At 54.5% G+C, this 17,429-nt stretch overlaps 1 protein-coding gene across 1 annotated transcript; it reads right to left on the reverse strand.

The window, feature by feature from the left end:
- Positions 1–12,773: 12,773 nt before the first annotated feature.
- Positions 12,774–14,400, reverse strand: LOC119440829 (inverted formin-2-like). Its single transcript, XM_037705699.1, has 2 exons — positions 14,223–14,400; positions 12,774–12,949 (listed from the first exon to the last, which is right to left on the reverse strand). Exons 1-2 carry the CDS (start codon positions 14,398–14,400, stop codon positions 12,774–12,776), a joined length of 354 nt encoding a protein of 117 aa, XP_037561627.1.
- Between the last annotated feature and the right edge of the window lie 3,029 nt (positions 14,401–17,429).

Genomic DNA, 17,429 nt, shown 5'->3' on the forward strand with positions numbered 1-17,429 from the left:
TTTAGCAACCATATGAACACGAGCTTTGTTGCTTTTTCGAACTAATAATCTTCTCCCCCTAATACTGAATCTATAAAAACAACACTTTCAACTAATGGCTTGCAAGAAAACCGAGCTATTTGGTAGTATGAACGCAGCCACTGCAAAAAGTATTTCTAGCATCCGCGACGTTGCACGCAATGTACGAGTATATGAATCGGCTCGTAGACAAGCTGAAAAACCTGCATTCTCTGCGACATCGGTAGGACTTCTTACCGAAAGTGGCAATTGCATTGACGTCTTCTTCGGTGCATGTAGACGGCACGCAGACGCCGGTCGAAATATCCGCCCCGGAAAGCTTCTTACATATAGAACTAGTTACACTCTGCAAGGCAAGTGAAATAGCATGTGTTTACCAATATATATATATATATATATATATATATATATATATATATATATAGAGAGAGAGAGAGAGAGAGAGGTAGATATACAGGGTGTACCGGCTAAAAGTAGCCAATCTCTCGTAAATGACGGAGTGTGCTAGGGGGCTCAAATCAACTCAGTAGTGTTGAGGATGGCGTGTCCTAGTCTGCGGTATTTTTTGCTTTTTGCACAGTCATATAATTACTATAAAATAATTGCCCAACTTGCTAAATATTGGCTTTACCGAGAAAGTACCATCTCGTTTTAAAAATGGCCGACTTAAGTGTTTGCAGAGAAGGAGCATTGATGGAGCTTCTTTTCATTGCCTTTAAAGAAAGCCCGCGAAATACAAAAACAACCGCGTGATAGCGTCACTATTTCAGCGCTGCCATACGACCGATCAAGAAACGAAATCCGCATATCTGTACAACGGTTCCGGGAGGGGCTTAGCGTTTCCGGTGGCCGCAAGGTACGCACCAACAACTCTCGCTAGTAAGAAATTGTCGCGAACAAATAGAAGAACATGACAAATGCAGTTTCCTTCTCGATTAAACTGTTCTGCGGTCTAGATTTACTGAATCCCGAGCTTCTATTCTTGTTTTTTTTGCCTTGTGTGTTCTGGCTTCCTTCCCCAAGTGGAGCGAATGATATGTTTATGCCACGTCACGTCGAAGTGCGACACACCTTAACACCGCCGCTCGCTCTGTGCCCCCGATCGCGACAGGGCACGCAAGTGTCTCAAAAAAAAGCATGCAAATAATGTACTTTACTGATCGTTCATCTGGTGGCACTGAAATAGTGGTGCTATTGAAACCCCTCTATATAAAAAGTAGCCCCAACCACTTCCCTCCTTCTCCGTTCCACTATCACGCTCGGCGCGGCCAGCGCGATCGAGGCCCAACCTCCACAGTGGCGCCGCTCATGTCGACCCTGCCGTAGCAAATGATGGCAAACGCGCTACCAGAGGAGATCCGCAGAAAACTTCGATCGCGCCCTGCGAAGCAGTTCTTGAGGCCCGATTTTGTTTGGCAGTCAGTAACTGGCCTTAATAATGCCGTTTTGGAAGTAGCAACGCGACGATGCGAGACGGCGGAAATACCAAGTGTGCAGCAACTGTTTGCGCTTGCCGGGTGGTAAAAAAAAAAAGGCTTTTGCCCTCGCCTTGTCGGTGGCGGCAACTGAAGGCGCAGCAGCATGCCATCACAACAAAGTGCTCGTCCCTAACACGTTTGATCCGTTTGTGCGTACAGCACTTTCGTCGCACAGGCCCGAGAATGGCGGTCGCGGCGCGCTGGAAAGAAAAATATATACAAAAGTGCAACGTGTGCTTCCACATGACAGAGATTGGCCAATGGGGCAGCAGAGGAGGCTGGGGCGACAGGAGGGGGCGAGGAGGAAGCTCCGGCGTGAGCGCAGTGGCAGCAAGATCAAAGAGTGGCGCTACTTTTTAATAGAGGGGCTTTAGGCGCTATCACGCAGTTGTTTTTGTGTTTCGCGGGCTTTCCTTAAAGGCAATTAGACGAAGCTCCAATGGTACTTCGTTGCACACACTTCAGACAGCCATTTTTAAATGTGATCTACAACTTTCGTATTGGCACTTTCTTGGTAAAGCCAATTATTAGAAAGTTTGACAGTTAGTTTCAATTTATTGACTTTGCAGAATGATAAAAATACCGCGGAATAGGACACGCCATTCTCAACAACACCACTCAGTTGCTTTGAGCCTTCTAGCACACACCGTCGTTTTTAAAACATCGGCTACTTTTAGCTGGGACACCCTCTATCTATCTATCTATCTATCTATCTATCTATCTATCTATCTCTATGTATATATATTTCTTCGTGGTCTTCCTGATTTACTTATTCTATTTTAGGGGCGATTCGGTACCTAATTGAATAAATTTACCTATGCAAAATAATATTATTAGTCTTACGGCATAGCACGTACTTGCAAAGTTGTACAGCCTGTCCAGAAACAGTATGTTTCTATTACGTGACCTTTAACACGGTGCTTTGTTGCGGGCTCTAAAGAAAGTCCGCGACGTATAAATATTTAGGACAACTCTATAAGATCTAATGCGTTGCAATCTATATAAAGCGAAGCTTTGTGCTAGTCCATAATAAAGATTCAAATCCCGAGTACAAGTGTACACACGCACACTCACACCTGCACGCACGCACGCACGCACGCACAAAAGAGTGGCTGTACACAAATTACACCGAGCCTATTCTAAGCAGAGTTGCTGACTACAAGCGAGTGCGACGGACGCCTTGAACGCATCCTGGTTTCAGAGGCACAAATTGACATGCGTACGGAGGACAATTCGAATCCATCTCTCCTCTGGAAGCGTTTACTTTCTCTTTACCTCCAGCCGCGGATGCGCAAAGGCGAGTTTCGTAGTTGTAATGAGTTGTTGCGCGAGAACTTGAAAAAATGGGCGTAAATGTCAAGAAAATGGGCGTAAGCGAATCTTGTCGTGTGTGTATCTGACCTTCGTCAGGGTAACGTAAAGTTCACGACATGTCGCGGTAATAAAACAAAAACGTTTATTTAATGTATGCACCGAGGGAAGGATACGTACAATGCAACGGAAGGAAAAGTTGCACTTAAGGGAAATAAAAGTAGAAGCAAAGGGAACGAAAAGTAGTTTGAAAGGGAAGGGAAAGGAGTCGGTCAAGTACACACACGACAACCTTAGCTTACCCCCGTTTTCTCGACAGGGGAAGGGCTGGTGATTTTCTCTCTCTCTTTCTCTCTCTTTCTTTCTCTTTTTTCTTCTTTTTCTCTCTTTTTCCCTTTCTTTCTTTCATGTTCTTTTTCTCTTTCTTTCTCCACTTCTCTACCTTGCTGTCTTTTTTTGTCCCTGGTGTGTGCCATTCAGCTTGGAACCTTTCTGCACTATCGCCAGGATCGGCCAACTTTTCAGCGTGACACCACCACCAACGCCACCGCCGAAACTTGTGAGCCTATAGGTGAGGCGTAAACTCGTAAAGGCTCATGGGAAACGTCGTCTGCTCGGCGCTTCCGGCTCAACCGCTGACGGTTCCGGCGCGCAATTTTCCGTTCGCGGGGCCGGTCGCGTTTGCTCTCTGTGCACTTTCATCATAAAGTATCGCCCACGCTGCAAATATCTAGAGCCCGTGACGTACCCATCGATGACTGACCATTATATCTGAGCTTAGGCAGTCATTTAAAATATTTTTTTTCTAGCCGAATTGACAGAACACGTGAATTAGGTATGCGTGCTGTCACAGTCGCGGGTTTATCTTGAATGACGAATCGCACTTCCTTGTTCTTAAGTGAATTCTGTTCGGATCAACAATGGGAGTGATCTTGTAACATTTCAATGGTGAATATCAGATTTGGGCTAGAGCCCGTCGTATACACTAACGTGTTTGCCTTTGATCGTAGTCCTTGATAAATCGCGTTGAGCAAGCGCGCACAGCTAAGAAACTTGGCTTTACTTAAAAAAAAAAAGATACCCACACACGTGTAGCTTTTCGAACTTTTATGCCACTGATAACGTAGATGCTTGGACCAGTTGGTATGACATACAAGGAATTTTATATCATTTTACAGCGAACCTTTATAGGTTTTGCGACGTTTATCATGCGTGTGTTGTTTTCTACAATAACTTGCTGTCCACGTTACTGATAATATTTCATGGAACATGTTTAATAACCAAACGTTAACGACGCGATCGGCATGGTTTAACGATATTTTAACGTAGTATCTCTTTCTGCAACTTCACCAAAACATTCGTTATAAAAGTGTACAGAAATTTATAACACATTTTAACGCGATCCAAGCTGCAGTATACCCCTTGTGTTTGGGACACTTTGTGATAGTTGTGTAGGATATGGAACGCAAGGTATGCTAGAAGCGTTTGTCGACTGCAGTTGACTTCCGCGCACGCTTGAGTCTGTCTTAATATGCTTTCGACGTCTCTTTATAAGTAATATTGCAGCTTTGTGATCGTTAGGCTAATGTTTCTCGTCTTGTGCACCTTTCACAAAACATACGAGAAAAATTACGGTCTACGCTTTTTAAATCCTTCCACTGCACCTTGCTCATCTTGCATGCATCTAGCACTAAATTAAGGTCGCTATACTATGCAAGTTATTCGCTTAAATGTTGTTCCAAGACATTCGTGCCAAGAAAAAGCTATTGATTGGAACCGCCTGCCCGCCTCTAACGCCTCCACTACTAAACCATGCATGTTTGATCAAATCAGCCTAGTGAAACTTAGATGTAACAAGTAAAAAAAATCAGATCCCTATTACACTACCGTGCAGATGGAATCCAGCGAAGCTGTGGTGGGTTCTGTCGTTGGCACGAACAGAATTCACTTTAGAACAAAAAAGTGCGATTCGTCATTCAAGATAAACCCGCGACTGTGACAGCACGCATACCTAATTCACGTGTTCGGTCAATTCGGGTAGAAAAAAATATTTTAAATGACTGCCTATGCTCAGATATAATGGTCAGTCATCGATGCGTACGTCACGGGCTCTAGATATTTGCAGCGTGGGTGATACTTTGTGATGAAAGTGCACAAAGAGCAAGCGCGACCGGCCCCGCGAACGGAGAATCGTGTGCCGGAACCGTCAGCGGTTGAACCGGAAGCGCTGAGCAGACGACGTTTCCCGTGAGCCTTTACGAGTTTACGCCTCACCTATTGAGCCGAGTGGCACAAAAAATCACGTGGTCACAGAGATGAGCTCGTGCCACTGCTCGCGCGTTCGTCGTCTTCTTCCACAGCAGGCTCCGATGCCGCTCATCATGCCAGCGTTCCCATACTGCGCATCCCTCTGTGAAAGCGCTGACGGCACTGGCCCACTGTCAGTCGGTGCGGTGATTTTGGCGAGTTCTGTCGTGCGCTCCGATGGACGAACCTTCGACTTCGAATTCTCAGTCAGTAGCTACGACCGGCGTTTTCGGATGTCCACGTAAGTACGCGAACGATGCCGAGGCACGTGATGTGAGAAACGATACAAGGCAACGTGAACACAATACCATTACATTTGGTAAGACGAGTCGTCGTTGGGAAGACGTCGCAATGCTTTCGCATTCACCCTTGTAAGGATACCTAAGTGACCTTGACTTATTGTGTGGCCCCGCACGGCCGGCGCCGCCGCCGGGATGATGATGCTTATTATTATTTATTCGCACCTCCTTTGAAATGGGGCGCTGACAGATATTCACCTAGCCTATTAGCGGAGTCACCTAGACAGCTCACATGGCTCGTGATGACGATGATTTATTGGCATCCCTTTTGAAATGGGGCGGGGACAAATCGTCACCTAGCCTGCGTGAGTTACTCAGCCAGGTATGCTAACAATGCTTTTTCTTCTGGCATTGTTGCATGGATCTCTTTCCCGTTTCCAATCCTTTCGCATTTCATTAGGATGTGCTGAGTGGTCGCTGGATTTTGCCCGCAGCATACACATACCTCATATAATGGTGATTATTTGCTCCGGTATGTTTTTTTTTAATCATTAAGTAACCAGCTCGGGCCTCAAATAGTAAGGCACTTCCCTTCGCGTTATTGTACAGATTATCCCCTCTAACTTCTTTTTGCTAATTCCTGTAAATCTCCATGATCATTTTTGCTTCCATTCTTTGGGTCCAAATACCTGTCTCTGTTTTTCTCACTTTCTAATGATTACTCCTTGTTGCCTACTTACACTTTCAAGTACCCCGCACTTGATTGCCAACTTTATTGACATTGTCCTGCATTCTGTGTCCACGCTTTTTAGGTACCAGTAATTGCGCACTTCAGCCGCCCATTTATTTTTATCCATATTCCTAAGTCTTTAAAACTATATATAGATGTCTTGACATTCCAATAAAACATGTTCCATTGTTTCCCAAGCTTTACCGCCTCAAGCCCATGCGTCTTCGTCCTTGGTGCGCCTCGCCTTATAACTACGCGCTCTAAGGCATCCTGATCTCTTTTTGAAAAGTAAGGAGCTTCCCTTTGAGTTATCATAAATTGCTTCTTCTTCCTGATTTCGTTTTTTTTTTTCCTTTGAGGTTGTTAGTCATAGGAGGTTTCTTTTCCATTGCCGCCACTCATGAAAATGTCTCAGCCTCTCTCAGTTGCGTGTGACGTTATTTGTTGCCGTGTTGTTGACCATACCAGTTGGCAGTTGCATTCTACTACTTTCTTCGATATTCCTCAGTCGTTCTTCAAAATCAATTTTGCTCTGAGCCTCCCTTACTTCAAAACTCGTCCGGCCAATATCACCCTGCACCGCTTCATTAGTAGTCTTCCCGTGAGCGCCCAATGCGAGGCGTCCCACTGACCTTTGGTTGCCATCGACTTCTAATTGTACCCCTGACTTCAAGCAAAGAACCGCATTACCAAATGTAAGCCCTGGAAACATTACAGCTTCCCACATACCCTTGGAATACCTCGTACTTATTGTATCCCCATAGTGCTCTTTCTTTCAATATCACCACCAGATCCGCGAGCGTCATCTGGTGTTGATGGAAGGTACGCATCGGCGTGCGCTGCGCGCGTGCTTTGCTGTGATTGGTTGGCCCATTTGACAAGAGTACAGCTAGGACGCTGCCACGGTCACGAAACCCGAGGAGGTACGCAAAGAAAAGCTTTGCTTTAGAAAAAAATAGATAGCATCTGCAACAGCATCCAAAGCACATCAGCACTTTCGTAGTGTAGACTAAAATCCGCCCAAATTTTACGTGAGAGGTAGGCGGGCGCTGAAAACGAATGCACACAAACTCCTCTGCTTTGTTTAGGATGGCATGCGGGCTTCGTTCTTTTTTTTCGTGTTTTTTTTTAGTGAAACGCTATTTAGATGCGCTGCCATACTGCTCGAGGCGCAAGAACGCCGTCGACGCAGACGCTGTTGTCGCGCTGTCCCGCTCGACGGCGCATCAGTGGCTCGTGTGCGAAGGTTTGGAAGGTCTCCGGAGACGTGGAGCGTGCATGACTGCAAAAAAAGATGAAGCGAAGTCGACGCAGCATCAACGCGACGCTCAATCACCTTGGTTGCACAGCCAGGACAGCGTTCTGCCTTCCCCATTTGGCATGAGTGATGTGTCTGTAAACGGACAGTAAACATACAGCCACGGTATCTAACATTTAACAGCGAAGCTGTTCAGGCAGCCGTAAAACGTGCGCGTTTCACGAAAAGCCAGCCGTGCCGTAGCCATGACAACCAGCGACGCCGCAGCTGCCAGCGACTGCGTTGCCTAGGTAATCACCTTCGTGGAGCGTGGCGCGCTATGCTCGGGAGACAGAACGAGAAGAAAGGTTGTCGCAGTTTCACCTGAAAGGCGAAGCATCACTTGCGATAGCAAATTTGTCGAGAGCTATGATAGTAGCTTTATCAGCTGTATAAACTTGGACATGCAGCAGCACCGGCAACACGCAGAACTGTTGTCGACCCCGTCGGCGTTTAGCCCGCGTTCGCACAAAATGCGTGCGGAGTTGGTGACTTGCCGGAGCCGCTGATATAAATAGGCACTTGGTGCCGCAGCTAAACGTCGCCTCCCTTCCGTCGCCTCCCCCCCCCCCCCCACGGCCTTTCGCGCGTCGGAAGAAGGCGCGTTTGCTCCACTTATATGGTGATTGTAAAGGAGGAAAGAGACGCCTACTTCTGCAGCCTTAAGGAGGCACGGCGCAGAACGCGCGTTTGTTCTCCGCCGTGGGTTCACTTCTCCGTGAAAGCGCGACTCCCTCGCGCCCTTTCACTCGCACATACAGCGTTCGGTGGCGCGCGGCGACGATTTAATCTTCATTGACGTCATACGGAACCTCACGGCGACGGCAACGGCGACGACGACGCCGACGGCAGAAATCTGCTTTGGAGTGTCATATAATTGCTATCGCAATAAATGGTGATTGTAAAGGAGGAAAGAGACGCCAACTTCTGCAGCCCTTAAGGGAGCACAGCGCAGAACGCGCGTTTTTATTGCGATAGCAATTATATGGACACTCAAAAGCAGATTTCTGCCGTCGGCGTCGCCGTCGCCGTCGCCGTGAGGTTCCGTATGACGTCATTTGGATAAGAAATCGTCGCCGCGCGCCGAACGCTGTATGTGCGAGTGAAAGGGCGCGAGGGGCGCGTCTTTCACGGGGAGTGAACGCACGGCGGAGAACAAACGCGCGTTCCGCGCCGTGCTCGCTTAAGGGCTGCAGAAGTAGGCGTCTCTTTTCTCCTTTACAATCACCATATATGTAGAGCAAACGGACCTTCTTCCGACGCGCGAGAAGCCGTGGGGGAGGGGGAGGGAAGGGAGGCGACGTTTAGCTGCGGCACCAAGTGCCTATTTATATCACAGGCTCCGGCAACAGTCACCAACGTCGCACGCATTTTGAGCGATCGCGGGCAAAACGCCGATGGCGTCGACAACCGTTCTGCGTGTTGCCGATGCTGCTGCATGTCCAAGTTTATACAGCTGATAAAGCTAATATCATTACTCCGTATAGCTCTCTACAAGTTTGCTATCGCAATTGATGCTTCGCCTTTCAGGTGAAACTGCGACCACTTTTTTCTTCGCCGTGCGTTCACTCCCCGTGAAAGCGCGCGTCCCTCGCGCCCTTTCACTCGCACACACAGCGTTCGGCGCGCGCGACGATTTAGAGTCGCGCCTAGCTCTTCTCCCGTGCGGTCGTGCCTGCACTTCGCCCCGGCGTGTGCTGCACGAGCCGCGTGGCTCACCATCGTCGGCGACGTCACCTGCAGCCGCGCACGATTTGCGCGTCCCAACGAGCAACCTCGTGTGTTCCCTGCGGGATGCATCGTGCGACGAGTGGATTTGCTTCAGTGTTGTGCTCCGCGAGTGGCGTGCCCAACCCGACATCTGTGCCGCGTCCCCGGCTGTGCCGCCTCGTGCGCGCATCGCGTGGTCGGTGCTGTGCGCGCGACGTGCGTGTAGTGTGTTTGCCCCCTGTGACGCGCGGTTCGCGTGTTGACTGCGGAGCCGAGCGGCATGGAGGGCTTCCGCAGGCCAGGAGAGCGCCCGCCGCGCGCGGGCCATCGTCGAAGTGCGAGCGCGTCTCTCGCGACCCTTGTGCCCGTGACGCTACAAGCGCTACAAGCGTCGCGTGAGCGAGGCGAACTAGAGGTGCGCGCCGACGAGATCGTGGACGCGTGGATAAAGAAACAGGCCACCACCACCCAAGCAGCTGCCGCCGCGGCCCGCGCCCGCCGTCACCGAGACACACGTGGTGCCGGCGGCGCCTTCCCCCCAGGCGAGCCTTCTCCCCGCGGAGCAAGTCGCCGCCATTGCAGACTTGGCCAGCGCCGCCAAGCTGCCCCCTTCGGACGACGAGGAGGCCATGGACTCCTCCTCCTCGCGCAAACGCACGCGCGAAGCAGAGAGCGAGGAGGAGGAGCAAACCGGTCGCCGCAAGCATCCGCCACCTCCGATCACCCCACCTTGCCGGAGAGCAGGGACGACGGCGACGCCTTCTCCCGGCGCCCGGGGGAGTCGGCCGCCTCCTCGTCACCGCCCGCGGCACGAGACGGCGCCCCCGCCGATCCGCCGGCTGCGTCGGCTCTCCTGCTCCCCTCGAGCGCCGGCGCCGCCCCTCGGACGCCCGGCGGGTCGTCCGCTGCCTCCTTCGCGCTCGCCCCGAGGGAGTGGTGGTGGTGGAGAAACATTTAATCAGAAAATTACAGAGAGTTGCTCTACAGAAGCACTTGGGTGGTCTCCCTATTCCGGAAGTCCACTGGAAATGATCGACGCTCGGGCGCGGGCCACCAGGGAGCGTTGAGCGTCCAGGGTAGAGCAGCCAAGCAGGAACTCCTCCCAAGCCTCTCTTGTGGGTAGGGGGAAGGGGGATGAAAAAGGGAGGGGTATAGAGGGGCATACTGCCATCATGTGATAGGTGTCGGCCAGGACCCCACAATGCGCACAGTAGCCGTTATACCCGGCATGAAATGCTGGGCGGCCGCAGGACACAAGAAGGTGTTAGTCTGCAAGCGTCTCAGAAGTCTTTCATCCGCTTTAGAGAGGCCCCGTGCAGGGTCTGGGTAAAGGCGGCGTGAGCTGCGATAATGCTCTAGATTTGCGCGGTACTGCGTAAGAGCTGAGGTGTCTGGGGTAGACGCAGAGTCGGAGGTGGTAACGGCCCGGGAGGGAGAGACGCAGGCAGCGGCATGCGCCGCTTCGTTACCGGGGAGACCCGCGTGGCCAGGAGACCAGACGATGCGGATGGAGTGAGGCTCAAAGCGCCATGAGGCCGCCCGAAGAAGGTGGGCGGCCAGAGGAGCTATGGTACCCTGGAGGTATCGGGAACAGGCGTAGCGCGAGTCCGTGATAATGACCCTTGAGGTCAGGTGGGAGGCGGCCAAAGCGATGGCCACCTCTTCGGCCTGTGTTGTGTCCGGTGAGCGGAAAGAGAGGCCATCAATGTGGTGGCCCTCGGAGATCACTGCGGCCGTAAAGTGTCCGGAGGGAGTTGGTCCCGAGACATCTACATAGAAGACGCCAGGAGAATTGGAGTACCGAGTGGGAAGAGACTGTGCTCGGGCTAGGCGTCTGCCTGCGTGTTGAGTGGGATCCATGTTGCGAGGAAGAGGTTCAACCCAAAGTTTGTGCCGCCATAGCTCCGGGACGGAAGCAGGGGGAAGTGGGGTAGAGATCGGGTTCAGTGAGAGCCTATCCAGAAGGCGTCGCCCAGGACTCGTCTGAGACAGGCGATTGACTTGGTTGACGAGATGGGCCTCCCGCAACTCGTCATACGAGTTGTGTACTCCCAAGGCCGCAAAGCGGCGATTGGAGGTAGCAATGGGAAGGTCTAGTGCTCGCTTGTGAACCGAGCGGAGCAGTGCGTCCAGCTGGTTCTCGTGGTGGCGACGCAAGCGAAGGTAGGGAGTGGCGTAAAGGACTCTGCTGGTCACAAAACGCTTGAGCCAAGCGGAGGGAGTGCCAGCCGCGGAGGCCGCCACGTTTGGTGGAGACCCGCCGAATCATACGGCTAACCTGCTCGCTAGTGCGTCGAAGACGGGCAATGGTAGAAACCAGGGTTGAGAGTAGAGCAGATGTGGAGGCCTAATATGCGAATTTCTGAGACGACCTGTATCGGGCCAGACGGGAGATTTATCTGAGGTGCCGGTAGAGGTGAGATTGAGAGAAGAGATGATTTGGTAGGGGAACATTCCAGGCCACATGATGAGGCATAGGTGTCTACAATAAGTGCCGCGCGCTGCATGCGGTCTTCAATTTGTGCGGGGGAGCCCGAGTTGGTCCAGATGGTAATGTCATCTGCGTATAGAGCGTGGTGTGTGTCCTCTACCTGGGCGAGGAGCGAAGGAAGTTGGAGCATGGCTAGATTGAAGAGGAGCGGTGAGAGGACCGCTCCCTGTGGTGTACCCCGGGTGCCTAGTGGGTACGGACCGTGTTCTGCAGAGTCGATGCGGATGAAGGCGGTGCGATGTGAGAGGAATGCACAGATGTACCTGAAAGCTCTAGATCCGCAATTCGTGGTGCTAAGGTTGGTAAGGATACTACTGTGTTTGACATTGTCGAAAGCGCCTCGGAGATCGAGGGCCAGAACGGCTTTGTCATTGTGGCGCATAGTATTAGGTACAATGATGTCGTGCTGGAGTTGGAGAAGAACGTCCTGTGCCGACAGATGTGAGCGAAACCCAAACATCGAGTCAGCAAAGACGCCTTTCCTTTCCAGATATCGGATAGACGGTCGCGGACCATGGTCTCCATGAGTTTGCCCGCACAGGAGGTGAGCGAGATGGGGCGCAATGCCTCAATGCTGACGGGCTTACCGGGTTTGGGAATGAATGTGACCACCGAAGTGGTCCATTCCGCGGGGAGGGGTTCTCCCTCCCATACTGTGTTGATTAAATGTAAGAGCGAGAGGTATGCTGAGTCGGGAAGGTTGGCCAGGAGAGTGACCGTAATACCATCCCGGCCTGGGGCAGTACCTCGCTTCATTTTGGCCAGCGCCGCCCGACGATCGGGAAGCGTGAAGGGGGCGTCGAGTTCAGGGTTGGGGAGCACGGAGTAGACGTACTCCGGGCCCTTGGGGTCGACGGTACGACACAGATAGCGGTCGCAGAGGGTCGTTTGCGAGTTGGCTCGTTGGGCCCTGGTAGGCATAGTAGGCGCGACGAAGTTGGCGTTGTGTTTCCCCGCGGTAGTGGAAGGATCCAGAAGGCTCCTAAAGAGTCGCCACGTACTCTTGAGCTCATCTGACCTGCTGCCTTCATGCATGTATCGACCCAATTTGTGTCCGCAAGCTGTGCAGAGTAGTCCGCTGCTTCCGCGGTAAGCGCCTGTATGCGGGAACGAAGCTTACGATTTAGCTTGTATCGTCGCCATCGGCGGGTAAGGCTGTGGCGTGCCTCCCAAAGGTGGAGGAGGTGGGGATCTACTGCGGGGGCTGAGGGTGGAGGTACAAATACATCGGGTGCATGATTGATGGGTGTGGAGGGCGTATGATGCCCATGCCTGGTAGTTCTTCGGGGATGGGAGCAGGGGGAAAGGCGTGGTGGGAAAAGCTGACCAGTCCGTGATGCGGGCTGCGCCCCGGATTTGGCGCATTTTCTGCGTCGGGAAGGCAATCCGAAGCAGGAATGATCACTGTCAAGAGTGTCCTCGAGGTTCTCCCACGTAACATGTCTAATGTTTCGTGTGAGCGAGAGGTCCGGGCAGGTATCGCGTGTCACTGAATTTCCCAGGCTTGTGGGATGCGCTGGGTCGGTGAGCAGCGTGAAACCGAGAGTAGAGATAAGCTCCTTAAGCTTGCGGCCCCGAGCCTTTCATAGTGGTACCCCCAGTGTGGGCTAGGAGCATTGAAGTCTCCAACCACCACAAGGGGTTGCCGAGCCGCCGCTTGGAGAGCCCGATAGAAGAGTTCCGCGAAATTGACCCGTTGAAGGTGCGGGGGACAGTACACGTTGAGAATATGGATTGACTGGGCCCCGCGTTTATGGGGAAGAACGGAGATCATGCAGTAATCATAGGGAAGGTCAAGGTTTAGATCGACCTGAACAGCCGTATATGATTTGTGAACGAGGAGACTGGTGGTGGTGCCGCCTATATAGGAGCAGTAGCCTGAAAGGGTAGGGTTTGGACCGGCTTCTTGGAGGGCAAGAACGGAAGGGAGAGAGCCCCGAGATTGAAGGAAGAGGAGAAGATGCGAGCGCTTTCGCCTGTTCCCGAAGCCCCTGGAGTTCCACTGGATGATTTCGAATTGGAATGATGACGAATGTGTAGATGAAGGAGTCGCCATGATGAAAATCCAAAATTTTATGGGTCATCCTCCATGCCTTGCGGAGCAGGAAGGGGGATGGAAGCCGGGTTGAGGGCCGGGGAAGAGGAACCGGCAACTTTGCGTCGACGCGGGGCAGAGCTGCTGCTCGTGGAGGCCGAGCGCGAGCGAGATGATCTGGTGCGGAACTTGGTGAGAGCCCAGGCCTGAACCGCCTGAACCACCTCAGCTACAATGTATTGTACATTAATGGTGGAAATTTGGTAGAGGACTACATTTTCTAGACGAGTAATACGGTCCTCGAGCGGCAGGGTAACTGATTGAGCAGCCGGCGCCGTGGACGAAGCCGGGGGAGCGGGGGGAGTACGTGGAGTGGGCGTAGCGCGAGGGCTAGGCTGATTGTCGACGGGTTTAACAACTGGAGCGGCAGTGGGGGGTCCTGCCGGTTTCTGTTGTTGCAGTTGGAAAGTTGCCACCTGCTTAGTGAGAGCTGCGATTTGCCGCTGAAGAAGAGCGTTCTGCTTTCGTAGAGCGGAGAGCTCTGGAGAAGGAGGGGGGGGAGGGAGGGAGAGGCTGAGGAGCAGTAATCGCTGCCCAGCTGCTCACCTGAGGTGGCGCCACGACAAGCGGCGGGTAGTGCACTGAGGTGGTCGGCGGTGGGTTCAACCGGGGTCTGGAGACGTGATCCAGGCTTGGGTTGGGAAGCCGCTCGCGTTCCCGGTTTCGGGGGTGCAGGTGGCTTCGAGGTCGATGGTGGTGTAGGTTTCCGATATTCCCTGGACATCCCCGAGCGCCGGTTTCATGCCGGCCGGAGCAGAGAAGGCATGTCGGGTTACATTCGTGTTCAAGCTAGGCCTTCCGAGAGTCACTTGGACTTGAGTGCCACAGCGGGTACAGCGACCGGAGTGGGTCGCGGGCAGGCCGAGGGTCGATGCCCAATGGTGCCCGCAGAGGAAACAGGCCGGGATTGTCTTCTTGTACGGTGCACGTAGGCCACGACACTGTGGTAGAAGATGAAGCGGGGGAGCTTCGTGCCCTCGAAGGTCAACCACCGCTGCAGTAGAGTCACCGAGTTTTGCGGACCGCCACGATAGCGCCTTGCGACCATTCTAGTTCTGATTTGATGCGCTGTGGGGTTTCAGCCGGGTTGATGGTGATGACACCCCGGCAGATTTCCCGGACGCCTTGGCATGGCCCCGAAAAGGGAGCTGCTGGTCTCCCACCGGCAACTGGATGTCCCCAAGTAGGCGCTGCGCCATAGGTAACGAGGTGACACTGCACACGAGAACGTTTTGGGTCCCACACTGGCCACACGTGGAAAGAGGTGGACGAGTGTTCTCCCAGGTAAGCACGAATCGCATCGCCGGCACGATCGGACGGGAGGACCGACTTGAGCTCAAAAGGAGCGCGAGGCTTCAGCACGACGATGTAGTCGTCACGGGAGAGACGAGGAGTATGGCGGGGTCGCCACTTGGGTTGACGCCTCGGCGGGGAAGGTGGTGCGGTGCGCGTCCGTCTGGAGAGCGGCGCGTGGACGAGCTGGAGGCAGCCACCTGTGGCAGGGTGGCGGCGCGCGACCCTTGGCCCTTGGGCGGAGCCGCGGCCTGGGATTGCTTCCGTTGCCAGAGTTTCACCATGTCGGCTAAATACTCGTGCTCCGAGGGCATGGCTTGGTCCGAGGAGGTGGTCTCCATCGTCACGACCCGAAGTGAGGTCGGGTCATAGCCCGTAACCGTGGTGGTGTCCGCCATCACGCCGGGAAAACCCGGGCGATGCGGAGCTAGGCCTAACGCAACGTCAAGCCCGGCGGAGAGCCGTCGTGGAGATCAAACACGCAGAAGTTGCCGAAAAATGGGCCCACCTTGGCGCAGGTGGTATCCGGGTGGAGCAGAGAACTTGGCGGTGACGATGAGTCCAGAATTTTGGGACAATGGCGTGAAGCACCCCAATAATCGGAGATTATTGACGGAGCCGATGCGGAGAGGCGTCCGCCGTCTTCGAGCGCCACCCGCGTTCCCCCCGAGGGAGGGCGCGCCCATCAACACGGTGGCTCCTCCGGCTGCCGGCGAGGCTGGCGCGAGCCCTGCTGCGTCGTCTGCTACGGCGGATACTCGTGACGCGCCCGAGTCTGTGCCGTTGATGCGCGCGCACGATCCCCGAGCAGACTCAGCTCCAGCCGGTCCGACGCAGCACGGCCTCGCCCACCCAGCGGCGAAGTTCCTAAGGGATCCCCCCGCCCCACTCTACCGAGGCAGGAGGGAAAAAACAAGAAGAAGAAGAAGCAGAAGAAGGCGGGGAAAAGCTCTGCCCCCACACAGGCTTCCCCCCCTGCTGCTCCTCCGGCCCCGAGGCCCTCTCTGGCGGGCCCATTCACACCCACAGCAAAGGCTGCACAAGAGGCCCCATCCACCCATGCACCACCAGCTGAGGGCTTCCAGCTGGTGCTGTCCAGGGCCGATCGCCGTCGCGCAAGGGCACCAGTGAGTGCTACCATCCCGGTGGACCCCGCCGTCATTGGCACGGCCCTCTTCCGCCCATCCGGGGTGGGTGGCACCTTCCGAGGAGCACCACGCCTCTCTCTTGCGGCGGTGCTCTCAGCGCGGCCGGGTGTTGCCGCTGTGAGAGTAAATCACAGGCGCAACATCGTGGCCGCCGACGCCACCACCCCGAGGTGCTTGGAGGAGCTGCTGGCCACTACGGAGATCCCGCGGATTCCGGTGACTGCCCGGCAGCCTGCCGAGCGAGGCAGGAGCACTGGATTCATCCACGGCGCCGACGGCATCAGCGCAGACGCGGACCTGCTGGGGGCCATCGAGTCGGGAGTCCCAGTGCTGGCTGCTACCAGGGAGGCGGACACCATCACGATCCGGTTCGCGGGGCCGGTTCCCCCTGAGCATGTGAGCCTCTACAAGCTCCGGTTCAGGGTGCGGCCGTCCAGACCGCGTCCACTGCAGTGCCAGCAGTGTGGCCGCTTTGGGCACGTGGCTGCCTCTTGCGACTCGCCATCCAGCTGCCGTCATTGTGGGAGGTCTCACGAGCAGGGAGAGAGCTGCCCCAACGCGGCCCACTGCCGCAACTGCGGCGGCCACCACCCCGCAAATACTCCTGCCTGCCCCAGGTGGCAGGAGGAACGCAGGGTGGCCACCATTTTGGCAACTGCCCCTGCTCCCCTATCCCGCCGTGCAGTCCGTGCTGGTGTGCGGGAGGAGACCCTGCAGGCAAAGGCCGCCTCAACGCCTGTGCAGGGCCTGTCGTATGCACAGGCACTGGCCGGCCTCCCACAGGCGCCCCAGCAGAAGGCAGCACCCCCCCCCCGGACGGCCCCCCACACCGGCCCCACGGAAGCATCGACGCCAGCCGCCTGCCACTCCTGGGACCGAGCCCTCCACAGCCCCAGCATCACTGGCAATGCCTGGCCAGGACCTCGGGACCAGATCATTGCCAGCCTGCAGCTCGCCTGAAGTCCATCGGGGAGATGCTGCCCGCTGAGAGCCCCCTCCGAGCCATCTGCCTGCAGGCAGTGGCAGTCCCGACCACAGTCAACCAGCATGGCTGATCCCTCACCAGCCTCAGCTGGGAAATGCCGTCGCCGCCCGAGTGTTCTCCAATGGAACACCAACTCGCTGCGGCGGCGGCATGCAGAGCTGTGGGCGCACCTCCTGCAGTGTGATTTCGATGTTCTCGCACTACAGGAAGTTTACACTGTGGCCGAGGACCTGCGGCTGCCGGGCTACACGGGCTACTCTGGCGCCACCACCTGCTCGACGCAGAGCTGCACGGACGCTCCCTGCCTGGAGGGTGCCCACAAGAAGG

The sequence above is a fragment of the Dermacentor silvarum genome, chromosome 2 (genome assembly GCF_013339745.2).
Source record: "Dermacentor silvarum isolate Dsil-2018 chromosome 2, BIME_Dsil_1.4, whole genome shotgun sequence".
In the NCBI taxonomy this organism is placed as follows: Eukaryota; Metazoa; Arthropoda; class Arachnida; order Ixodida; family Ixodidae; genus Dermacentor; species Dermacentor silvarum.